Raw genomic sequence first — 27,530 nt, forward strand, 5'->3', positions numbered from 1 at the left:
GCGCGAAATATAGACTTGTTGCACGTTTCAGTAGCTCTACTCCGCTCTCTAGAGCATGCTCACTCTGTAACTTGTATTTACCACGCAACTTCAAGAAAATAACGTCATGTTAGGAAAAAAACAAACGTGATAATAACTAGCAACTATCGTGTTGCGATACGTTGTAAGCCTCTGGAATGTGTTTGATTTGCATCTAGAGTCACTACGAAAACGAAAAAATACTTATCCGATAAAAATTAAGGACATAATTGTATTGAAGGCTTCATTTTTGTAGAAGTTATATCAGAATTTTATATAATAAATTTTGTATTAACATTATAGTTAATTAGAGAGTTACGGAAGAAAATTTCCAATTATGATAGAAAATAATGGTTATACTGCAAGGAAAGAACGAAATCGAAAAAATTCATTTCTGAAAAATTACTAAATCATTAGAATCTTTTTGTATTATTTATATTATGGTATAGTGTAAACTTCTCATTTCCCTATAATGTGCTCGTCGGTAAACAGTGCTATTTTAGTACAATCGATCCTATCGTTTTGATAGCGTTTCTCCAATCATTTCGATTCCGCTCTCGACAACTAGTCGCGCGCTATTCGCCAGGCGGTAAAACGGGCAGCATTTTCTCCGAGTTTACAGATGATTAAGGGTCGTAATTATCTTAAGAGGCTTCTTCGTGGGAGCGGTGCTGTTGCCGATTACTATGTGTCGCCAACGATGGCGCCGCTCTTCTCGCCACTAATGCGAAAGTCATTATGCCTCCTGGTATGTAAGCACTTTTCGTGAAGTTATGTAATGCATTTTTATTTGACATGAAAATTTCGCACGTAAAGGAGAATGAACAATTCGTAAACGGCTTCAATAAAAAATTTGTGATACAAGCTGTAAAATAATGTATTATTGATTATAATAGTTCATATTTGTAATTTTCATATTGCTCGTATCCGACAGATTGCGTAAAAATGCAGTTCATAATAAAGTCAGAATCAATCAGAATAAATCACTTGATTTTTAGAATTGATATTTTTCTTAAATTGATAAATCGAAGATAACAGTTTATCGCGCCATTTTTATTTTTACCTTTGAATACTATTCAATATTGTTTTAAATATAATAAGTAAAAAAATGATTCAGATTGTGAATTGTATAATTTTCAATTATGAAATAATTAAATAATTATTCTTAATCATCCGCGTTCGTTTATATATTCATTACTTTTTAAATTTAATTCTTTAAAATAAAGTTCATGGTGTTGATTGCAATTCCTTTATCGAGTGAGATATCGAAGATATGGCGCGTGCCAACATAACAAAAAAAAAGAACGAAGCCGATGACGCAGATCTCTTTGTTGCCTTCATTATTTTTAAACCACGACTAAAAAAATATGTATGTACTTTTTATTTCGTGATAAAATTGTATCCTTTAAATATGTCGTATATCGAGCGCGGGAATACATTTCTCACGAAAACCGTCAGGAGCAAAAGACCAATGAGAAAGACGAACAAGAAGACTAACGTGTTTTAATGCAAAAAGCATAGCGAAGAGTAGCTATTACGATTCGCGGTAAATGATAGGTAGAACGACATCATCGATCCTTATCGCGAGCTCGATTTTGCTAAAGAAAACAGCAAGTCGAGCGGGTTTTACCTTGCTGCCGATTACCCAAGAATTCTACGGGATGATAATGAGAGGCCACTATCTCATGCCAAGCCAACCATAATTAGCTCGTTGGTAATACATGGTTGTCGTCAGTGCGATTAGTACCATCTTCTTTCGCGAGTTGTCTCGTCCTATCACAAATTACCGGAATTGGGTAACTGAATACACGTTCTCTTGTATGAATTGCACACGAATCTCTAGCAAGCATAACGTTCTAGCTCTGAAGTTTCAAAATAAATCAATTTTTTAAATATTAGATCGGATCTAATAAATTCATTTTATTATCATAATTATTATTGACAGAAAATTTAAATAAATTAATACGAAAAAATGATTCTAAAAGATGAAGACATCGTGACTGGGCCGCGACTCGTTAAGAGGTGTTGGTATCGTTACACTGTCATTGCGCAACTTTTTTACTATATAAAATATCTGTGTAACAACGGTATAACGATATCGACATCTCTTAACGAGTTACAGAATCGCACTACTGATTTATTACATATAATACAACTTATAATTTTTTAAACATTTTATTAAGTTATGAAATGTTGCCTTCTTTTTTCTAGTAATTGTAAAGAATTGACACTTGTAGCTTAATTAATGATTGTAATAATTAATACCACAAACAGAAAATATTTTAATAGAATTTAATTATAAGATATTAGTACAACGCGCTAAAATAACATTGAATGAAATCTTGTGTCAGTGCCTACAGCGATACATGAATAAATCAATATAATGTATTTTCATTGGAGTAAAATCTATGTTAAAGTGAGATTTTACTCCGCATTGAACATATTTATTTATATTTCTGGAAGGAATTGCAAAGGAAAACGAACGTAGGAGATATAAAATTTATTTTAATACTGCAATGATCTTTTTGTTTGTATATCATCCAATATCGTTCTGAGTTCTTCGTCTTCTAAGCGTCCTTCCAGACTAGGGATAAGAGCTTTCGCCTCCTCTGGAGTTTCGGGGCACAAGTTGGCTAGCGAAGCAATTTCGAATTTGTGTAACTTCTTTTGCATCAATAAACTGTATAAAAAATATATTTTATATATTATTTCATATATAATTTATTGATATATTTCATATGACATTAGAACATATTACAAGCATTTCTATTTCAAAACGATTAATCTATATTTAAATAACTAACAACAACGTACCTCCTAACGGCTGCGATTGTCTCTTTATTTTTCAACTTTCCAAATCGATTAGTATACGTTAAGCTCTTCATGAAAACTTCGGAAAATTCCTGTTCCTCCTCGGCTGACTCGTTTTGAGCTTTTCTGTGCTCAAGAAGCATATAAACTTCCGAAATCAACAATGTTTCTGCATTTTCAAATTCTGTGAAGGAATTTATAGGCTTTCGTTATTTAATTAATAACGAAATCTTAATAGAAATAACAGAATAAATAAGGAAATGTCTTATAATTATTTTTTGTAAAAGGACTGAACTCTTTATTTAACTATTTATTTAAGCCTAATTCATATTATCAAAGCTGCGCGCTATATTTCGACACTGTATCAGATTCTTAAAAATAATCATTGTTTATTTATGTATCCCTGTTCCGCCAGAAAGTCGTATATTTTTCGCGTTTTGTTCACATCGATTTTTAGGAGAACACGGGCCTGGGCTAATCTAAGATAACCACTTTTCTTGCTTTCCGTTATTAACATTTGTTTAAAGTCTAAGTAATTGGCGGGCACGATTCTCACGACGGAGCAAAGCTCTTTCTCGTCGGTATTCAGTCTCTCGTATCCCGGTAAACCCTTTATGGCGAGAGGGGGCGCGATTTTGCGTTGTGTGTTTCCGAGAATTGAATTGTTACAGCTAGCACCATTGTCAGGCAATAAGCTTTTCCAACTGTACTCCGGATTGTTCATGTACTGCTTCCTTTCTCGCTCATACTCCTGCCTGAGTTGACTTAACTTCTGGAACATGGGTACACTGTAGAAGTGCTTAAGACCGTTTCGCCTGAAATCCAATAGCCTGTTGATGTGATTCTTAACCTCGCCGGCACGATGAAGACCCTCCATGAGAAAGTCGAATTCCATTCCATCCACAAGCTGCATGAATATCAACAGTCTCTCCGCGAGCGGTTTCGTTATCGTATTCTCATACCTCTGTATCGACGATATGGCCTTGCGAAATGAGATTAATCCATGCTCGCGTATAACCCTCCATCTTCTCATGCGTTCCTTCAATCTGTTGTTATATGCTTGCACCATCGCCACTTGCAGGGCCCGTCCTAACTCATACTTGTCGTCGCCCGGTTGGAACTCGTCGAATTCGAGATCAGATACTAGCGATTCCGCGTGATTATCGAAATTCACTTCGAAGTCAGACCTAGCCGCGTTATAGCCCGCTAAAAGTCTGCTGTTGACTGTGTTTAGGGCAAATCTGGGTGGCTCCTCCAGATCTTGCAGCTTATACATGTAAGGTATTGGTTCGCAACTAAATAAGCTGGCTCTGCTCTCCTTGATTTTCGGCAGACCCGGTAGAGTCTGATTGTCTACGTAATGCTGCAAGTAATGTGTTTTGCATTCCTCAGCAGACTTTACGTGCATCCTACGTCCTACATCCATCCAATTTCCGAAGCCACATTGCTGCAGGACATCCAACAATTGGAGCTCGTGCTTCGCACTCCAACTACTGTCAATCAGGGGAAATTCGTTCTTTATAATCACATAGTCGTGATCGTTTTTGTGCTCATCGATCTCGCAGCCCTTGGCGAAGCAGGGAGGACATATTTCGACCTCGGTGCACACAGCGCAACGAATATACGGTTCCACAAGAACAGTCCTGCACACGCGGCATATCGGGTCTGAGGCAATAATTTTATCCTTCAAGACTGATACTTCAAGTTCTACGTCATGCTCAGACTCGTATGTCGGACTCAATAAACAGTCTGAAAGAGAAAATTGTAACCTTAGCCTTAGCCGCTCGGATGTGCAGATATTGTAGGGTAAATGTTAATGCGTAAAGAGTCAGTATACACAGCAGAATTGTTTTAAGTTGCAAATGCTTAAGCTTCATGACACAAGTCAAAACTAAAAAATAATACCTATAAGATGTTCTGTTAACACTAAATCTGTTTTTCTTTTTTAGTTGAAGTTCTTATACAATTCATCTTTCCTCCCTTTTTTCAACTTAGAGAGTAAAATAGAAAAGATCTATGCAAAAAGTTAAGCTAAAAAGAACCTATTATTATTACAATAACACCAAATTGCATTTGCATTTGTTCCATTTCTTTTTCTTTTTTTTTAATAGATAAATATCAGCACAATTAAAATATTAGAGAGTTAGTTAAATTTGCAATCTGTTTAAATAATTGTAACTCGAAGATCATCCAATGCTCTTAATTATTACCATAATATCAACAAGTACCGCAAAAGTGAGGTTAGCTTTAGCATTCGCTGTCAGTTCGCGGATAACGGTTAAAAAATAAATGTACCTTTTGGAAATTGCAAATCCGCCGCATCTTCCTCCGTCATATCCGTGAGATTAGGATTAGCCATGACTGATTCTTAATAAATGCGTCTGATATTTCACTGCTACAAAAAGAACGTTCCTTCCACTCACAACCAAGAAAGGACGCGCACAAGTCACGTGACACTCATTGATCACTGATTCGCGTGCTCCACGCTCCACGTGGAGCAAGAGTGCTTAGTGGCGCGATCAGGTGACAAAATGACGAACATTTATAGAAAATTTTATCAATCGGTATATTATTTTATTGAAAACATGTATAGATTTCCTTATATTTTATATTAATTCTTTTTAATTAAAATCATCTATTTTAGTAATTTGTTTCATTACATTGAGTGTCACATTTTAATGAGAACAATAGAATATTTTGAAAAAAAAGTATTTTAAAAAATATTTCAAATGAAAGTTGTATAATCTCTCTTTTTCCCTCACTATAAATTTTTGAAAAAATTGATTCTTTAAGATCAATATAGATTATTGAGATGAATATACATTATTACCATTTTTTTAAATAGAATTATACAATTTCTTTACATTAATTGAATCATCGTATAATTTTTGTTTTCAAAAAATTATTTTCTAAAAATACTGTCTTTTCAAAATATTCCACTGTTTTTATTAAAATAAAACACCCAGCAAAATGCAAGAAGACACGAACATTGTGGCATATGAAACTTTGAGACAACATTAATGATTATTGAAAAATAACATTTACAAAAACGTCTGTGATTTCTCAGCAAGCTAAATATTTGCAGTATACAGTTAGCAGTTTGATACTAAATTTAATTAACATATTGCGTCAAAAAGCGACATCGACTGCATTCGAATTGAGCGTGTATTCTACCGATAGAATACAAGTAAAACGTAACGAACGACTGACATGGATGAACAGATCTATTATTTCGCAATCATTTAAATAGCACTATACCCTAATAGCTCTGTAACATGTAAAACGTAGACATTGCACTAGGTGCGTCCTGAACAATAAACCAGGCGTCGCTTGAAGATGCGGGATAATTAAGGTCAAACGTAAAGTGATAACATCGGAATACCTAATCGAGGGAATCCGCGTTGAAATCATTAGTATGCACATTTGTCACCTTTCAATGAAAAACAGTGAACGTGAGACCATGAAAGAAAAAACGTCCGCACGGTTGTCAACGAGGAGAAATCATTATATCAGGATGCATGTTATTATATCGAGCGCGGTATTTTCTAACTTTCCCTTAAAAAAAAACGAGCACGGAAAGTGTGGTTAAACCAACATCGTTGCGTGAAAGATGGGAAGAGAATATTGAACAATAAGAATCATGAACGAGTTTGCTTATAATTAATATCGTCACTGAACGATATAAATAATACACACGAGCGAACAAATAGTAGTGAATGATTCCTACATCATTATCTTCCTTAGGACTCATTAGCAAAAGTGAAATTTTACAGGGAAGAAAATAATCTTAATTAACAGTATGTATATATGTATATATATATATATATATATACATTTTGTACATGTATTGCACGTTTAAATCAAAACTGCTGTTATTTAACTTTTGTATAGTGAGGTGTATAGAACCGCATGAAAATAGCGCGAGATGTATTTATAATAAAAAGAATATACTTTATATAGAAATGTTCAAATATTTCAAATATTTATTGTATGAACTTTCATATATATAAGTAAGACAATTAGCTACTTAGCAGGTATATGTATACATAACAATAGCATCTCTATGCGCATATATTAGCCGACATATTGTGAAAGTATCGGGTAAAACATGTTTTAAACTAACAGCTTTCTATGCCAAAGTGTCACCAATAATAAGAGCGGTGATTGACCTTGCCACTTGAAAGATGAAATATTTTCTCCAATCATTTTTACATCGCTGAAGCGTAATTTTCAACGGTCTCTACACTTTTAACGTAATTCCCTAAAAATTTGGAACGCATCTTTCGAGATTATTTATCGATTACAATAACCTACTTTACTATGCGAAAGTTAATCTTACAATTGAGAATCAGAATCTATAGATTAATTTTTACGAGTTCGTAAAAAGAAAAAGAGAAATTAATTGTATCGCTAACACATTCAATCCGTTCGGGATATTGTGTGTGTATACGTTAAAATGTGAGGAATACAGTTTATCTCTTGCTCTCTATGTGTCTCACATGCGCCCTGCGAGTGTCTCCCGAACCGCGCCATCCTTCACGCGACGCGTATCCTGGAAACAATAGAAACTCGGGCTATACACGAGGGAAGTTTGTTCCGTGTAGTTCTCTCTGCGCGAGAGCGTGCATTAATACGCGAAAAGCTCATCGTCGCTCGGTCGCGGTTGCGGTGCCGACGGGTGTTGTGCGCGAGAAATCAATTTCCGTGTTTTCAACACGCGGGATACGCGGCCTGCTTAAAAATGCAGATAACGCACGACGTGGAGCCGGACTTCTCGAACGCGAGGACGCTGCATTTCCGTGAGCTGATAGACAAGAAGGACGAGGACGTCCACTCCATAGGCAATGGCATCTTTGATACTATTTACGGAATAACCACCGTTAAAGGGTAAGTACATCTTGTACTTACTACGAAAATATTAACTAACCTTAAGGAGTTTTTTTAAACAGAAAAGCTTTTTTTGTAAAAGCAACAGCTAACCCTTATTGATCGTGGTATATTTGAAAAGAACGTTGAATAAGATTTATCTTTAAAACCGTTTGTTAGACAAGGTTTTATCTGTATGTTTTTTTCCTTTAATCTTAATTTTAAACTTCAACAGTTAACCTAAAAATAAACAAGCACGTGATATTCAGTGCCAGCAAACTAATCTTGAATTATTCGCAGCAAATTTTATGTGAGAAGTAGAAGTACAAAAGGCAACCCAGCTGCTGTATTTTAATGTTATTTACGTACACATAATTACCTTAGTCACCGCGCAACTTAAGTCTCATATCGTATTGACAATTCGATTGTGTTACGTAGGAAAAACGCAGCCAGAGATATGACAATAAAACAGATTTCACGATAATATATTATACTATTGCATGATAATGATCTTTCAAATTATAATTAATTTTATAAGAAACTTCTCGATAGTCTCAGCTAAGTTTATTAAATCTCTAAAGAATTGCGACGTAACGAATAAATGCAAATGAAGGCTATATTTTCTATCGTGTTCAGTAATTATTGACGTGTTTTATGAAACAAGTTTTATGAAATGGAGGTTAGTAAAATTTACATCTCATATGATTGATTTTTAAAACGTTGGATATAACTAATGTTACATCATCATAAATTACACCTATAAACGTAGTCGGTGAATTGTTCATCTAAGAAAAAAAAATTCGAATGCAATTTCAACTAAGTTTTGTCTTCTGAGTGTAGAATGTCGACATTAATCATTCTATTTGATGATTCGATTATACGGAAATGTGTTTTGTTTTAATAGTACATACAACTGAAAAGTGATGACACTATAAAATGAAAAAAATTAGCAGATAGAATAATAAAGAATCTCGTGTTTTTCCTATATTTTCCTCTTTTTTCCGATTATATCATCAATAACACAAACTGCTTTATGGAGATAAATAATTGAAAAGTTTTCACTGAAAACAACAACTTTCGAATTCAGTTAATACAGATAACCGAATTATATTAACGAAATTGTGTATCTAATTAATCATCCATGACATTCTCCTATTTTATTGTAGTGTCAAAATTAACTGCTGACTTAGCTAATAAACATTTATTGTCAGCGTGAACCTTCAAATTTATGACTTCGTAAAACGCAACAGCTACAACATTGTCAGTTGTATTATCGATAGTAAACTGTCAAACGCATCCTATAATCAATCACGATATGACGTTTGGAGCCTAAAGGAGAGACGCCTTTCGTCAAAGAACCTGATGGGCTGGATAGACCTGACACGGTGAATTTGAAGGATGCCATCGCGCGTTCGTCTCCGCTCGATCATTAAAAAAATGGCATCTCCCTCTCTTTCAATGGAGAGTTATTCAACCTTTTACGGTTCAGTTACGACTACAATTTATCTTATTAGCATCGCCGCGAGCGTTTCCACGTAACGGTTCGCGCACTAGCGCCAGTCGTATCTCAACACGAGGGGCTTCACCGCGCAAGCAATTTGCAGTCGAATATCGTTCGTTAGGATTGCATTTATCTTTTCGCATTCTACCGTCAATTCAAAATTTATTTATATTTTAATCTGGGTATACGCAAGCTGTTTCTTGTACAATAATAGAGAAGAGAGCGAGAAAGAATAATTTAAAAATAATCCTTTTTCGTAGGATACTTTCGAAAAATTTTTAAGTATTCGTCAGATGTGCGCGCAAGATATTATAATCTATACACCGGATTAAAAAATTTACATTTATATGTATAATATCGAGCATGTGCTGCAAATAGAACATGATTATATCTTCATTATATTTCATTTATATGCCAAAAAAAAAATCTTATATGCGTCGATTTGTAATTCAAGCGGAATGTAATTCTATTATAGTGTAGTATTCTAAGAAGTTCTCTTCCCGAAGAACCGCTCAATCATGGACCTTCGAACTATCTTCATCTAAATTCAGGCATAGGTAGATACCACTTAAGATCGATGGTTCGATCGATCCTGCCTCACAAAGCATGATCTCTTCTTAGTTTGTGTGTGCGATCGCATCTTCGTTTCGATCATATTATGCTCGTCCATCAACGGTCATAGAGCTTATATAAAAACCCTCTCAAACCTCTTTAAATGTCTACGTCCGCGTTGCAACATCCCGTGCTCTCTTCGCTCATTTTAAAAATGCAGCGATCGAGTTAAACAAAATAAAATTAATGAAATAAAATAAGGCACGTGAAACTGAATTGAATTAAAAAATGCCAACGCAAAACTTCTATCGATATCATTGCCCTTTATAAAACATAGTTATCGTAATTTTGACTAGGACCTTAGGTCCGACCTTATTAAATAAGTAATGCCAATGAATATTCATAAAGTGACTTCGGTTGAATCCTACCAGTGTTCATGGACATTACGATTATATGGCTCCAACGCAAATTACGATTTACGTAAGTTACCGTGATCGATGATAGCAAGGTCGACTTCTCCAAAATGTGGCCTGTAGAGAACGTATAAAAACTGCGAGAAAGCATCAGCTAGCAGAGAACATAAATGAATTCAAAAGTTTTGTTATGGAAAGCAGCGCTTGCTATAAAAAACCCAACACTCGGATAAACATCGGTGATCTTGTTAAGAATGATCCTTTACTCAACATTCATTGACTTCTTCTACTTCTCTACTTCTTATTTAGAATTTTATCGAAAATCACGCTCCCTCTAGAGAGTAAAGCTTTTCAAATATCATTGCATATAAAATGTCAAATTTCAAACATTTCTGTTCTCTTATAAACTTTTGATGGAATTAAATAATAATCTTACAAAAAATATATTTCAATTTTTATCTACTTTACAAGCTATTACAAATTTGTAAAAATATAAAAAATGTGTATAACATTACTTTTAAGATTCGATATAAGAACAATTTTTGTAAAGATTTAATTCCATTTTTTAACAATAAATTTCTTAGAAAGGAATGTTAATATGAAAATTATCATATATAATTCAATATCTGACTAATTTATCATAAACAAAAACACCTTTTATAAAGCCAAAAACTATTTTTAAATTCCTTTTTTAAACTTTTTATATTGTCTAAATTTAAATAAGATTGTGATATAATTTCTCTTTCTCTAATTATGATAAATATTTTAATAGAAAAGATTATTAAATTTTTTTATTATATTTCCTTAGAAATATTACGTGACAGTTTATAATACAAAATCAATTTTCATAAATGACAGTCAAACAGTAAGACGGGACTCGATGACTATCATTTGACATGAAAGGAAAAATGAGGAAAAATGAGTGTAATTTTTTTGTGCATAAAAAATACATATTTTCATATGCTGCATGTGTACAGATGAGTTCCCTGCGATTTACGGCGGCACTGTCATTATAATAATTCAAAGAGACTATGTTGCGAGACACTCATGACGATGGAGAACGCGAAACTACTTTCACCAGCCGTTAATCGGTGGCGAACCTTTTTGCCACTGTTCAATCGATTAAAGCAACTTAGAAAGTTAACAGCAGCATCGATTGAACGTGCGAATTGTCGTAGTTTTGTGTCCAGCAAAAATAATTCATTTTCGCATTTTAATCCATTACCGCGTTTACCAGCGCGGTTAGCATGAAATATTCTAACTCGCGAACAACTTTTTTTTGCTTAATACAGACCAACGTTACGACATAAGAGCATTTTACGTTGAATCGAGGGTCCACATTCGTACTTTTATTTGACATTATATTTAGCGTTAATATTATCAACGCGACCGTATGATTTAGAGTTTAAAATGAATTATAGTTTCAAATTTAAACGTGAGCAAAAGGAACGAAGCTAAAGCTGCCGTTCTTTCTGCAATGACAAGGTATTTTCTTCGCTTGCAATCTTACATTGAGAAACGAGGTTTGGAACATTCGGAAACTAACTGTCACGTCCCGGAAGCAAGAATAGTACTAATTTTGTTGCGCAACGTCATTCATGATTATCATGCATGCATTCGGTTTGCTCATTGCGGATGTGTACGGAATTTTTTCATAACGCTCAATACCCAAATTAACTTATTTAAAATATTCAAAGAGTTTCAAATAAAATTTGTGAAATATACACCGAAAGAACAGTTTTGCTAAAATATCTAAACATTTAACCAAATACAGATCTGAAAAAAACTTTGCTGGACCATCAAGATAATTGCAAGAATGCAAATAAATGCAGGATGGTCAAGCATGATAATACTACAAAAAATTGTGTTATTCCAACAACCGGTTTAACCGTCCCATATAATTATTTTGATGGTCCAATAAAATTTCCAGATTCTGTATTTAACTAATTTTTTAGTAAGAAAAAGTAAATCTTTTGTTGTAAGAGATAGTAGCATTAAAAAAACTAATTTTAATTCTAGTAGATATAAAACGTTAGACTAACTAAAATAAAATAAGATAGAATGAAAAAAATCGACATTGAATAGTATAATTAATACTCTTGATATTTTATAAATTTCAAATTGACAATTAAACATGTCCATTTGAATTACATTGATCTATTAAATTCCATAATCATGGTTTTAAGTACACTCTGCTAATTACGTCGAACCCTACGAAATACCAATAAATCGTAGCGAATCGCTGCTATCATGATAATTAATGGTCGTAAGATGTGATTTTAATTCTCTCAATCAAGGAGAATACTTACAGACGGTCTTTGATAAAACCGCCGCTGCACATTACCTGAACCTAACGGGACGAGGCGGATAAACATTTGTCGAGTACTGTGATGGTAGTGCCACTCCTAGTCGACTGTTGCATATGAGTCGAGATTGTGCATCCTGCACCTACCTACGTATCCTTCATATCCTGCGTATAAAATTGACCTGATCCGATTTAATGTGTATTAGGTCAGATCCTTCTTTGAGAGAACTAGACGTATTTTTATTAGATCTTAGAGATTGACAATCTCACGACTTCTAGTTTGAAATACTTTATAACAACTTTCCCTTTTTTTATAAGTATTAAATGTTTCGAGTGAATATAAAACGCTCATGATATAAAATCACAACAGAAAGATAAGAAGAAAGACTGTTATAGCCCGAGCATGACAAGTATACGTGCGTAAATATTTAGCAATTATCTCATTAAGAGATAAAACGTGAACATCAAACAGATTTAATTTATAATTTATGAATAAAATATTATCCTGCATGGCAAAAGCTTACTTTGATGAAATATTTTTATTTTAATTATTTTTTAGCTCACATGCAATCGTTCACAGTTCATGCAATATAGCAGTTTTTTTAAATATATGTAAATTATAACGAACCAATGAACTTTCGAAAAATCTTAAGAGATTTTTTATGCAATGATGATTAATTATTATCGTATATTTCGCGGGTCTAAATAAATGTCCATTTAAGTGTTAGAATATTTACATCAAATATTGATAACTGTTTATTATCACATGATATGTCTAGTGATGTTATATTAAACATATTATTAAAATGATTTAAACATTGAATTATACAACATGTTATTTATAGCCTTGCGTATCAATTTATGATCATAGAATGAGCATAAATTATGAGTCTGCCAATTTCGATAAAATACCTGTTACATCTCATACCATTCTTAGATTACTTATAATAACTTATAAACAGATTTTTGTAAATATTGAATATATGAACCGATAAGATAATATTGATCATAGTATTAATCATTGAATTTCTCTAATACATTATACCAAAATATCTCTACAAGATGGAATTCAAATTAAATCGAATAATACCATAAATTATTAAAATTGATATTATTTTAATTTTCCGAAAACCTCCTAAATAACAATAATTATTGATTGACAAATTAATTTGCTCACGTGCAATAAGGAAAGGAGCTTTCGACCAGACAGAAAAAGTTTATGTAGATAAACAACTCAGAGAAAACGGCCTAAACTCTGTTACTCGACGACTCAACAAATGAAATGTTGAATCCTTTTAGTCGCAAGCAAGTCCATTTGCATTAATCACAATCTTAATTCGAATGAAACTCGAACGACCGTATCAGATCATCGTTAAAATTCGACTTACTTCCAGACTTGGCACCTTGTAAACTGATTAGCGATATATATATATATACACATATACACACGATATCAGTATCTTAGTTATCAGGTTTTTACAAACAAGTCAAGTGTATATTTTTATTCTAATCAGTTATCGTTAATAAACTGGTTCTCGCGCGCCGAGCGGAACGAGATGACATGGAACACTGACCGATTAACTCTGTTTCACGAAATAGAGAGAGAGACTACTCCAGAAGTTTACAACAGGTGATTGGTGTCCCAACGCAGTTGTATTAGGAAGAGCGACAATTAACGACTTCCCGATAACGCTTGATAAGCGCACGTGGCGACCGTGATATTTGCATATCGGTTATACAATAGCGGTACGACGTGTACATCGTCGATATGGAATTGCCTTAGGAACGGCCGATAAATCGCCTCGGCGAGCCGAGGGAAAGATGTCCACTTTATAATTAAAATCGGTTATAACTGTATTCCAAGTGTCACGCCGAGTATATTTTCATATCTGATTGCACGACGGTGTGTTCAAACTCGCCGATCGGAGTTTGATTATCGCGCGAATGGTGATGTGGGAAACCAAATATACTGTGTGAAAATAAAGGATGTGCTCGTGGTGATTATATCCTCGGCACCATGCATATTTGCCGTATCAAGTTTGCCTCGTATTATAGAAGACACACGTCGAAATCCATATTGTGATATTTGTATCGTTCCCCAATCATAGTCGAGATTACAAACTCTTCATACCTGTATGTATAATCATATACACGCTTTCGAGTAAACGTTATTTTATATTTAGGAAAAGCTTATCCAATGTTTATATTTTCTATATCTTTCTGTTTCTCCCGAGAAAATTATAAAATCTGTAATATTCTCTCGTTTTACAAGACATTAAATCACATTTTGCTTTTTAATAAAATTTTTTAATGAACAATCGAATCATGTATTTGTAATATTTTTGGAAAAACGTGACTATTTACTTTAATAAACACACGCATTAAATAAATAAAAAAAACTTGAGAAAAAACGTCATGTACTTTGAAGAGGGGAATGGCAGGTCCGGCAAACTGAGTTTTCGGATTATTGTCCTACTTTTTAAACTTCAGGATAACGACTTTGACGGGACTTTATTTTGTCCAGATTTTTAACACGTCTTCGCATTCCAATCGTTTAACTAATGTTAATAAGTGTGCCGATAATGTTTCTTGTACGATCTGCGTCCCAAATCGAAGCGCGCCTGACATATCGATCTTTTTAATGCCACGCTAACGGTACCTCCCCGTTTGAACCGCTATCGCACTTGCAGATAGAATTGTATTTTTATTCAAAAATACCGCGCGGAACGAGAAATATATTCATTATCCGTCGAGAAATTTGCATTCATATAAAATGTAACTCAGGAGATTTATATATTTAATCATTGCAGGATTGATTATTTGTAAATCCGTGTTAGCAAAGAGCGATCGAGAAATCTTTATAACGGCGTATATATACATCTTTATTTTTTCCCGTCTTATCGGCTGAAAGATATTTAATTCTCTCGTTAACACAAACAGTTCACTTTGTCACATTATATCGTCTCGCGTGTGTCTCTTGCAAAATAAAATTACTAAGGAGTCGCAGAAATCTAAGTTAATCCTAAATGAATCCTGTCCGCGATCCAAGATCTACGCTACGGCATCTAGAACGGATGTTCTCGGGAGTATCGTCGTGACGCGCGCGGTTCGTCAACTTTTTCCCTTCAACCTCGCCATTGTAAGGCGCCAATCGATGATCAATGGAATTTTCTTAATTAATATCGGCACACTTCCACATCTACCGTTCACTGACTTTATTCCAGTTCGACTTTCATCTCGCAGTTGTTTCTTTTGCCACAACATTGCCGAGGCAAATCTCATGCGTGCAGCTTGACGACAACAACGGCGGAACGAATGCCGTAATGGCTTTCAATTGGACCCAATCTATTATTTTTTATAAATACTTATAGAAATTATATGCTGTTCTCTCTCTCTCTCTCTTTCTTTCTTTTTCTCTCTCTTCAGCTCGCTCTTTATAAAACTAATCGATTGGCCAATACGCCAATTGACTGAAATAATTGCACGTCAAGGCATTCTGATCGGACAATACAGTTTTGATATAAGTACATAAAGTTCAACATACGATATGAGCAGTTGTTGTATTGGAAATACATTTAATCGAGTCCAGGAAAAATTTTTTTCCTCGATGTCATTTCATTAATCCGAGTCATATGTTTCGCTCGAACAAAATATGTACCTTATTCGTAATGAAAAAAAAACACAAAGAAACGTGCAGGAATAATGACAAATTACAGAGGCATTCCTCGACGACCGTAAATGTTTCTATACGAGGTTTCTCCACCGGACTCTGTGTAACCTGATTAGCACTCGCCCTTGGTCATTACCCTTAATAAAACTTGTGCAGACTATACTCGTAATACTCGTAAAGAAACTTTTGTCACGGGAGAATGAAAGAAGGTGAAGGATGAACAAATCATCAACCGCGATCGTGCGTATCGATTGTTTCCGTTTAAAGCATTACGATATCGCTATTTGTACAAACTTACACTGAGAAAAATGGTTTTATTATAATAATAAAACGGTTCTGGTTGAGCGTATTCTTATTAAACGAAACAGAATTTCTGGTTATCATAACAAGATTTTACAGCTTATAACTACACCGTTTGGTTAACTGTACTATAAGGATTTGATTAAGTTTTTCTTGTTGGATCTACAAAACTTCTTGTTGAATCTACAAAATAATACAAAACTTCTTGTTATATTTACAAAAATAGCGATAATGCTGGCGCCTTCGTTCTCGCAGCGCAAGTCGGTGCATGCCAATCTCGCGCAAACCAACGCGGTATCGATGCGATACTAATATCACGCGGTACCCATAAGGTAGCTTTTATATTTGTTTCGTGTATCTTACAATCGTGTATTTACATTATTCTGTTCAACGGCATGGCGGATGAAAAAACGTTTTCTCTTCTGCGCGAATGGAATTTCGACAGCTATATAGAGATTTTTAGAGGTTAGTAAAATATATGTAAAATATATGCAGTGTACTTTAAACCAAGATATATTGTTATTATTTTAAAAACTCTATCCGAACTCGTTTTTTAACCAAAAAATTGTGTTAACCTAATAAAACAATATAATAAGATTAACAAGAAATTTTTGTAGAGTTTTATAAACCTAACAAAACGATGTAGTAAGATTAACAAGAAATTCTGGTAGATTCAAACAGGATGGAATTAACCAGAATCCTCTGGTAATTCCAACTACAAAATTTGTATCGTCCATTTTCGAACAAACGGACAGGTTGAATCAACCAGAATTTCTCATAAAACAACAAAACTTTTTTTCCAGTGTAGGTACAGATTATATACGATAATTCTAAAAAATATTCATCTACAAAGGAAATTAAGAATATGAAAATTCGGCAAAAAGTAAGGAGAATTAATAAGACACGACACAATGTAATATGAAAAATGTAACGTAAAATTAAAATTATTTAGTTCCATGTAATTTGTAATTTAAGTTCCATCTTTTAATATTGAAAAACGTCTCTCTCTCTCTCTCTCTCTCTCTCTCTCTCTCTCTCTCTCTCTCTCTCTCTCTCTCTCTCTCTCTCTCTGTATTTGCAAACAGAGAGAACATGATTCTGTAAATTCGCTTAAATTCGCGAAGCCATAAATCGTTCATTTCGTCCCTACGATCGACGATTGCACGTGCAACTTACATAAGTTCAAGCCCTACTAACTGAGTTCGGAAAGCGAGATTTACGTCCTTGTTCAGAGTGCACTATTGAAGAGTTTCGAGGTTGTTTCTGTAACGGAGGACTACTTACTACTCGCGCGTAGTTTTGAGGAGTGCGTCGAGCCAAGTTTCCGTAACTCGGCCAAATTCATGAAACGTTACTATTCACGAACCCATTTGCTGGTCATTAAACTTTAACCTCCAACAAAATTATCTTTTTAATCCTATCATAGGAGATTCATGACCAATTATTATTACCAATGATTATTCGCGATATTAATTGTAATTTTCTTAAAAAATTTTAATAGCATTTATATTCTCGAAAATTTTTTATGTGTATTATTTAATTGATTTTTGATACGATATTTAACGAAAGGAAAAGAAGATTAAATAACCGGTAAACTTGGCGCATTCCTAAGGGTCGGTTGTTCCAACTTCTTGGTAAACTTACCTGTGAGTAAATATATGTTTGTCTTTATTTAAGAAAAGAAATGAAGATAGACACATGCTTATCTGGTAGATAAGTTTACTAAGAAGTTAGAACAATCGACCCTAAATAAATTAAATATGCACAATTATGAAAATTGAAACATAGACTTCTTGGAATGAAATAAACTACATTGTTAACAATTCTTGCAATATGACATTACGACAGAATTTATAAACGACTACAATTCTGCACTTATTATAATAGATTTCTCAAAATTGCTAATGTATAATATGCGTCAGTTTCGTGGTGTGTCATGATGTTTCTTGAGCTAAACCGGCAAATCGAAATCAAGCGCACAATGAGGAAGTAACTCCTTGTTATTCAAATCAACTGCATCAGTAATATGCAGAGCTTAAACTCGGAGTTTAAGAAGAGTTTCGCGTTTTCTTCATAAATTTTCTTTGTTTTAATGTTTTAATTGACATGCGTACAAATCATTAAGATTAGACATATTTTAATATATTTCATATTAATATGAAAAATAATATTTTTAAAAACATTTTAAAAAAGAACAAGAAGGAAACGAGAAAAAGGAGGAATTTAATTTTTTCCATATAGAGCTTTTTCAAATTGATTTCTTGAAAGACATCTTGCAGCGCTTACTGCAAAGATTACTTCACGTGTCTCACGTAATATTAAAATCTGTAAAATACAAATACAAAAAGAAATGTTCTATTTTGCCTAAGATTATATTCTCTTTGTGCTTATTCTTTTGTATCCCTTTTCTTTTGAGCCGCTGGACATGCTTTTCAGATTTTCATGGTAATTCGCCCGTACTAGGGAAATGTTCTCGTGAGGGAAACACGGGAACTTGTATGCGAAAGAGAGAGATAGAGAGAGGGAGAGAGAGGACGCGCCAGGGAGGGAGAGGATGTTTAAATACGAGCAGAAGCGCGCGCGCTACTTCAGTCCGACACTACCAGTCCAAACCGATTGGTATCTTGGTCTCGGAGGAAGGCATCAACCTCCCTCTTCTTTTCGATCTTTTTTTCTTTTCGATTTCCTTCGGATTATCGAATCGAAAAATCACGACAAGAAATACGAGAAAAAACGTAGCAGCCCACGCAGAAGTTTCCGGTTGACGACCGCGGGTTTCACCCGGTCTAATTGAAAGCCGGGACAGGAAAGGAAAGGATACGGGACGGAAGAGTGTGTGGTTATGTGCTAGTAGTGAGAATTGGAAAAGAAGATACATCTCAGCAAAGCTAGAAAACACTAATCTAGTCGCGATGACCAACAGCATGAAGCAAACGGTTATCAAGTGAGTTGTCGCAATGGTTATTTATCAAAAACATCAATAAGCGATTCTTTACGAGAGGATTTCCCCGAACTATTCTTTTTTTTTTACCCCGAGTGCAATTATCTCTGGTTCGTAAATTACGTTGTAATTTTCATGATGAGACAGTGACATGCACAACTATTCTAATAACGTTGCAATTAAAGAAATAAAATGACAGTATTGTTTTCTTAGAAAAGAAATTAATCGTAAAAAATTATAATTAAATAATGATTCTCAACGATAATACATCGCTCCCGACATACATTATTTGTTTCCGCTTAATAATTGTAAAAATTTTCGGTCATTCTGCCGAACGCACAAAATTTTTACAGCAACCAATTACTGTCGCTTGCGACATAGTAATTATGTTTTTTTTTTTTACTGCATATTTGTTTATAGTTCTCGTACAGCTCTACCATCCTTAAAATAACTACCAATTTTCATTTCTCGGAATGTTACGACACGCTAATGAATGTTTATTTTTCAAGTAATTAAAAATTTTCATTAATTAAAGTTTGAAACGCAGGTAGATAACAAAAAGCTCCGCCTTGTTTCATTCGAGATAAAATTTATCCATTCTTTTTTTTATGCAAACTTCGCACGTGGGGATATCTTTTTAACTTTTATCTATAAATGGGAAACTTTTGTACCTACATTTACATGGAAAAGACACGTGTTTGGCAGTCGTAAACTGCTGACGCGCTACCCATATCCGAACACTTTTTGCTATCTTTTTCTCTTTAGCATTGTGTATTCACAAAGTTTTATCATGGACTACGTGCCCGCAACTTATGCAATGTTGTTAAAAACTGGTCGTCCAATGAAACTTGGTGAAATAAAACGAAATGGAAGAATATTTCATAAGAGATGAAAGCGTGTTCTTAAATCTGATAGCGAATAACGATTATCATGCGAATTATCATAATTGATACATTGAAGATTCTTAGAGAGAGCTTCTCCTTTCTGTACGTAACATCTTAAATAAGGGATTATGCAATTTCACGAGAATATATTAATTTTACGAGATATATTAATACTTTTATAAATAGATGTGTTCTGTGCAGATTGACCTGCCACAGTTTCGAATGTGACTTGATTCTGATCTTGAATTTTACTTCGTCTAATGCAAATCTCAGTACGATACAAAACAAGTCGCTAAAACATACGGTGTAAATTTTTTAACTCGTCGCTAAATTCCACTTGATTTAGGAGAGATTGTTGTACAATGTATGTACAATACCAAGTACTCGCAGACGTATTGTTTTCACGTTGCTCCGATTATATTATGATAATTATGTAAGGCATTGCCTTGCATTCACGGCAAGCAACCTTTACGATGTGTGAATGTAGCACACACGACATTTGTTGACATCGCACTCAGATCTCGCGAGCTTTATTGTTATCTTGATTTATAGATCTTGATTTACACAGATATCAACGTACCACAGCCACTGTTTTACTTTCTCTTTTTGTGGGCGAGTTCTCTACAATTCTCCTTACTTTTATCGACATTTATAATCTACGCGATAATCTCTAGATTGCACAGTAGAGCTTCTCTATTATGCGAATACCGTTTATTTGAATGTTCGATTATCCAAACACTGTCAGACACGTGTCTTCTGGAAAATGAAAGCAAACATTCGAGTTGAGACTTGTAACTCAGAATAATTGGAAAAATAAAATGGACGGTGAGAAAGACTGTTATTGCATTTATAACTATCGAATAAATACACTTTTTATTAAGAAGTAGTCAATTACTCAAATGTCTTTTCTCTCAGCTATATTTTGGGTAATAAAAATTCTATTACATGTTAATAAAAACGAGCTGATGTTAATTATTATGTTTAATAAATCAAATTGACACGCAGTTAACTCTTATTATTTTCGAATTATATATAGGATATTCTTCTATCTAATTTTGCTAAATAAATTTGTAGTAAGTTGACATCCGCATCAGATCTGGAGCGTTATATTCAACGTTTATCAGCTACCGTGACAAATTGCGATATCGACACGAGCGAGTTTATTAAGGCTGCGGTTCAGTTATGCAAATGAAGGAGTGTAACATTTTAGTGCAACGAGAAATCTCGCGATTTCAATGCACGCAGGGACGGCCAGTGATAAAACGTACCAGGCGTTGATGTTACGCTGAGAACCGGCCGGCCATTGCGCCGCACAAAAAAGAATGGTCGAATCGTTAAAAAAAGGAAGAATTCCTGATTTCAGAGAAGTATTGACCTTAGCGAGCCACAGTTATGCCGATAAATATTCATATAATTACGTGTCACGCTAGTTCTCTTCAATCCTGACCTTGCGCTTGCAGACGTGAAGAATATATCATAAAAGTGAACATAATACGTTTACCCTTAGCAACCTCACGTAGAAAACGACCTTGTTTATCGCGCAAGGATACGAAGATTCGTCCTGACTCGTAAAATTTATATTTACGAGCGCAAAAACTTTTATGGTTTGCGTGCAGTTGCAATTTGCACGTACGAGGCGAAGGAACTCGTGTTTAATTACGACATTGTATATGATTGTATATTCATCAAATGCAATTGCACATAATACTTCATAATGATAGCATCACTGGTATCCTCGTCTTTACGATAACAATGTTCGGCATGCTCTCGAGCGCTGCTTAGCGAACTTTAACTCCTGCAGTCGTCCGTGCATGAAGTGCAAGGAAAAAAAATTGATACGCGCATAAGAAAATTGTTTTCGCCGTTTTTATATTGAAACTTGAAATTGCTTTGCTTTCGAATTTCAACGTAAAAAATTTCACATAATTAACATGAATGTTATGATGTTATATAATTACAAACGGAAAATTGCATGTTTACAATCTCATATCTAATCTCTGATCGCAAATATATAAAAATAATTTTAAAAACGGATGCAAGATATAATCATAATACGAATAGCTTTTTTGTTGATATTTTTTTTGTACGGAAGTCGAGCGAGAGGCGACGTGTCATGCAGTAAAACACGTAGTGGCAAAATGATATCAAACTTGTGAGTTTACTTGCGAGTATGATTGGTTCGCACGAGGTGAAAGTCTCCTGCGAGGTACGTTGAACATTGGAAGCGTTTACGGCTCATGGTGCAAGTTTACAAACGCCTGTATCGAGTTATTACGATGTTACGACGACCGCGCCGTCGCGACGCAATATGTATGTAAAATTTGTGCGATCCCATTTAACTTCCTTGTCGGACAAACCTTGGTATAATACGATTTCGCGAAAGTGTAAACTTAGTAATGTATTTTGTACGCGACACGCAATTATACAAATACATTGTACGTAGTGCGTTCAAATGCATATAATTTTCTGTCTGCAGCTGCAGTATATTTAAAATTTTTTATAATGTAAAATTTTATAATGTAAAATTTACACTTATTTAAAATAATTTTAAATATATAACAGCGCGTGTAATCTACACGCGTATTAAAAAACTCTTTAATAAATCTGTAATAATATGTAATTTACAGTTATTTAAAAAATTTTAATAGCTTGGAAAAAATGTGTTTGAAAAGCGAGTATAAACTAGAAGTATAATACTTTGTCGTATCACAAATCGTTATTTCTTCAGTGTACGTTTATCGATTGTTTTATATAATTTCAGCGCAAGAATAAAAAATACTAATTATAAAAAGTATCGGCGCCATGCGATAAAGATAAAAATACTCGTAGGATTCTTTATCTGCCTTTCTTAACATAACTCCCGAAAACTGATAACTATGTATACTCACGTTCCTTTGACCTCTATATTTATCACCGCAACTTCGACGAAAGTTCCGATAAAAGAACTTAAATTGGTCTTCCAACCAATTGTAGTGTAGTTGGATATTACAAAGTTCCCTGGATTGTAATACTTCCTGCTTTGATCAAATGACGTGTTTTTTCTTTTATCTAAGAAAATTATTTTGTAAAAGACACGAAAACTACAAAACGAAATCTTGTGCATGATGATTCATTCACGTTTCTTTTTGTTGCGAAAATCATGATAGAATCAACTCACATAAGAATCGCTGACCGAACATTTTTATGCACGCGTGGCCTAGAATTATTATTTACATAGTTACATGATCGCTATAAAATAATCGGTAAGCCATATTTTTTATACAAATTATTTTGACAAATTTTTAAATTATATAAATTCTTTCTCTGTATTTTCGTATGAATATCAAACCCATATACTTATTATAATTTACTTATAGGTGTATATGTATTTCAATTTGTTATTCCAAATATTTTAAATTATTTCATTAGAAATCCTAAAATTACACTAGGGAATATATGTTTCAGAAATTGCATACATCATTATTATTCATTTAATAAATAAAATACTCAGGTGGGATGTTAATTTTCGGAACACACTTCGACTGTCAACGTCGTAACGGTTGCTGTCTATCGAGTTTCACAAGAGATACGCCGTGTTCGAAAAAAAAATCTTTCAGCGGCATTCCTTCGGATTTCGTAAAATGTGCCAAGCGCGGTCGTATTGATATTCGAGACGTAGCCGAAGAATTCATCACATTTGCTAACAACGGAGAATCGGAATTAATTTCACGGAGCTTAAAAGAGGGCTTCCTCTCTTACCTTGCGATTTACGCGAGCCGCGAATCGCAGAGGTCGGCTCAAAGTTGAAAGTCACGCTAATCTGCACGCCAACTACCATAATTTGATAATTGAGAGCAAATTGAGAATAAGAAGCCCGTTTGGCTTAAACACTACGGTCTTCTCTGATGCGAAAATTTGCCGTTACACCGTCGTCGTCGTCGTCGCCGTCGTCGTCGTCGTCGTCGTCGTCGTCGTCGTCGCCGTCGTTATGGTTGTCCCGCGCCCACTCAAACTGGCCCCTGGTCGACCTCGTTGTGGTACAACGGGAATATCGAAAACACGCGAAAGCTCATAACACTTGTCGTTCGTCAAAAGTACACCTCACCTGTTATCCCGTTAAAAAAATTTGCACACATGGTACTCGTGTACATGAATTTTTTAAAGTCATCAGCGTGCTTCTCATTCTCTCGATTTTACGTCGGAGATAATGTGCCGATACACATAAATGTGGTTTTTTTCAATCATTTAGATTTTCTTAAATTATAATAACAATTGGCATATGGGAATTAATTCAGAAAAGATACAAATATTATACTAAAAACATGCTTTTAAATTCATAGAATAAGTATATTTTTTTTAGATTGTTTTATTAATTGTTACTTTTATTATATAATATATATTCTTTTGAGTAATTTTTACTTTATTTTTATAAAAATTTATGTCTATAAGCAGACTTGTCACGAACGAGCACTGTTATGGCTTAATAATTTAATAGATAATTAAAAGTATTATTTTATTTTATAAGAGTGTAATGCATTTTGCTGCATCTCTTAAGGCAGACTTCGAAAAACTGTGTCTAACAAGCGACGCACTGGCGGGGACTGATTATCGCGTGCATTATAATACTTGCCGAGTCCGGCAACAACGTGCTATCGTGTAATTCGCGAGAATTGGAAAATGTACCATCATCAGAACTACCCACGAGGAGTCGTGCGACGTCGCGAGTGTGAACGGAGTCAAGAAATGAGAGACGAGAACGCATAAAAAGATAGATCAATGAACCGCTACGTACATAGTAGTGCGATAGTGCGACCAGTCATTTAAAATAAGCCGTAAAGATAACAAGGCCACGATGCTGAAAATACAACGCGTTTGTCGCAAAATAATGAAATGAACATCCGTAGGACCCGGAAGACTCGGACATTACGAGAAAATCACGGAGCAATCACAATATTTTAAATAATTAAAAACTAAAACCTTAATAATCAATAATTTTCAGTCAATTTACTTACAACAAAAGCAATACGTATTGCACAAAAGTTAACGCGCGTCTCACTTCTTGTTAATACATTCATCATCAAAATAATTGCTACAATAATTATAAATTAAACCTAGTGGACATTTTCTATGGAGAAAGTTACAAATCATCGAAGGATTGTAACTAACGCAATAAAGGCCAAAGATATCGGCCATCAATTCTATCATTAGTTAATACTCCATAGTGTCGTGTTTCCAATCCTAAAAAAGGGATAATTATTTGTGTACGCAGAAAACGCAAACGCGTCCATTGTGGCTCACTTCCATTCCGGAATTAACGTTGTGTCAGGCGACACAATGGGACAGCACAGTATGTTCTAACGTATAGAAGGAAGAGGGTCAGGAAGACGATTAAGAGGCGCCAGGTCACGGCACGTGAAGGCGATGTCACGCGCGTCTTTCTCGTTCGTGCGTCTCTTCATTACGATGCAGCGCGCGCTGCCTTTGCCTTCCCGCGTCGGTCCTGCGGCGACACAGTTTCGCGGTCGCGGTACTCTCCGTCGGGGGCATACCAAGCCGTCACGTGCACCGGTGAACGTATCCGTCCGAGAAGACAGCGCGCCCGATGGAGGGCAACGGGGTGTTCCGATAACACCTATACCGCACACGCGAATCGATTTTCCATGCGACGAGAGGCGTGACGCCGATTACGCGAGCAACGGGAATAGAAGGAATGGTGTTAGAAGGAACAACTTTGCGCCACGAGATTGTCTTCTTGCTCTATCCGGGAAGCTCAAAGATTACACTCGAAATTGATGAAATTATATAAGTGATAATCGCGAGATATAATCTCGTTAATTGGAAGTCTTTAAAAGTGTCGAAGACAGATTCTTTATCGAACACGGTATTTGGTTCATTTTCTTTTTTTTTTACGTGAAATAATCAAGAAAAAACTTATATAAGTTGCTCCGTAACTTATATAAGTTAATATTTGGAGAGTCAAGCACATTTCTCACTTCGTGCGATTACACAGCATGTGCATGCAGAATCAAAGTTTATCGCGGGATCGCTAAAAGTACGCTCATTCTCACGTTCAATTTTATCGTCAGCTGATGTTACCTGCAAAAATGCATATGCCGGCCTGTCTAAGAAAATAATTATAGCTCATATCATAATAACTTCGACATTGTACTCTCGGCGATTATCACTTTTATCTCTATGAGGTTAAAATCGAAATCTGTTGTTTTCTTAGACATTCGTAAGTTCTGTATAAGAGAATGTGCAAAGTGGAATTGTCCAAATGTTGTCAGACGGTTCGATGTGCACCATTAGGCAAACATCCATTTATAATGTAATATTAATGCAAGATATTGAGCAACGTACTCTTTTCTTATTAACATCGGGCTAAATTACACGTGTTAAATCTTAGGTCATTAAACTCGTAGGTTAACAATATTCTGCAACGTGGATATTGCTATCAACTCAATTGCAATACAGATACGATCTTATATGTAGGTATACGTTAATTTCGCATATAGTCGCCTCGTCGATCAATCCATCGCGATCCGACGATGGGGCTTGATTGCTTGGTTACTGGCGCGACAAATATGGAATACGGACCGCAATTTCTCGCCGAACCCCGGGGGTAAATACCGCGAAATCAGAGGATAATCGCATCTATCTTTTTTCCACATTCTCCCATTACGTCATTGATACGCAATTTTGATGCGTAGTTATTTAGAAGCACGAGCATACTGCAACCTTTTCTTTTCGTCCTGATTCAAATGTCAAACGAAGCAATAACGTTCCAATTTTCCTCCGTTTCTCTCTATGAAAGAACATAATTCCATAATATCTCAAAACAAATATGACACGCGCGTATGAATATCACATTTTCTTCTTCCTTACTTACCGCGTAAATATATGTTGTATTAAGTCTTGGATTAAATTCATAAATTCGTTCGTGCTGTCAGGGTCAAGGCCGCGCCTCAGATGCGGACGGTACTCGCGGCATTGACTCCGATATTATGCAATGTAGGATGCTTCGGCATGTGTCGTTGCGTCTCGATAAGGTCAATACACTCGCCGTTGCATTACACGCGCTATGAGTTCCATTGTGCGCCCTCCATCATCCTGAGTACTTTACATTCGATATGTTTACGCGAGTCCGCGAAATAAAAACACGTACGACGAGAATCAATAACTGCTTATACCGTCAATCGATCATTTCTCGCAGTAAATACAGTCAGCGGCTACATTTTCCGATCGCTCAACAGTCTTCTCTTCAGATAAAGTTGATTTTTTTTTACTTTT

The 27,530-nt window shown here is 34.9% G+C and overlaps 3 protein-coding genes across 6 annotated transcripts in view; 1 reads left to right on the forward strand and 2 right to left on the reverse strand.

The window, feature by feature from the left end:
- LOC105828987 overlaps nucleotides 1-27,530 on the reverse strand; it is a 167,084-nt gene that overhangs the window by 128,573 nt on the left and 10,981 nt on the right. The gene's annotated exons all lie outside the window — the stretch shown is intronic.
- LOC105841095 (DNA-directed RNA polymerase II subunit Rpb4) lies at nucleotides 2,296-5,647 on the reverse strand. 2 transcript variants are annotated; one of them, XM_012688212.3, is made up of 3 exons: nucleotides 5,125-5,295; nucleotides 2,833-3,013; nucleotides 2,296-2,698 (listed from the first exon to the last, which is right to left on the reverse strand). In XM_012688212.3, exons 1-3 carry the CDS (start codon nucleotides 5,186-5,188, stop codon nucleotides 2,524-2,526), a joined length of 420 nt encoding a protein of 139 aa, XP_012543666.1. In that variant the 5' UTR covers nucleotides 5,189-5,295; the 3' UTR covers nucleotides 2,296-2,523. The 2 variants fall into 2 exon arrangements, with proteins under 2 accessions (XP_012543666.1, XP_012543664.1); XM_012688210.3 differs by lacking the exons at nucleotides 2,296-2,698; nucleotides 2,833-3,013 and adding an exon at nucleotides 3,101-4,578 and having other exon boundaries at nucleotides 5,125-5,647.
- Nucleotides 7,499-27,530, forward strand: part of LOC105838719 (neprilysin-2) — a 30,686-nt gene continuing 10,654 nt past the window's right edge. Inside the window, exon 1 of one of the 3 annotated variants that reach the window (XM_036292061.1) lies at nucleotides 7,499-7,716. In XM_036292061.1, the coding sequence (XP_036147954.1) occupies nucleotides 7,571-7,716 (146 nt within the window). In that variant the 5' untranslated portion in view covers nucleotides 7,499-7,570. Of the gene's footprint in view, nucleotides 7,717-19,012; nucleotides 19,381-27,530 lie in introns of those variants that run through there. The other 2 variants (XM_036292063.1, XM_012684470.3) reach the window with 2 other exon arrangements.

This window comes from Monomorium pharaonis, chromosome 9, assembly GCF_013373865.1.
Source record: "Monomorium pharaonis isolate MP-MQ-018 chromosome 9, ASM1337386v2, whole genome shotgun sequence".
In the NCBI taxonomy this organism is placed as follows: Eukaryota; Metazoa; Arthropoda; class Insecta; order Hymenoptera; family Formicidae; genus Monomorium; species Monomorium pharaonis.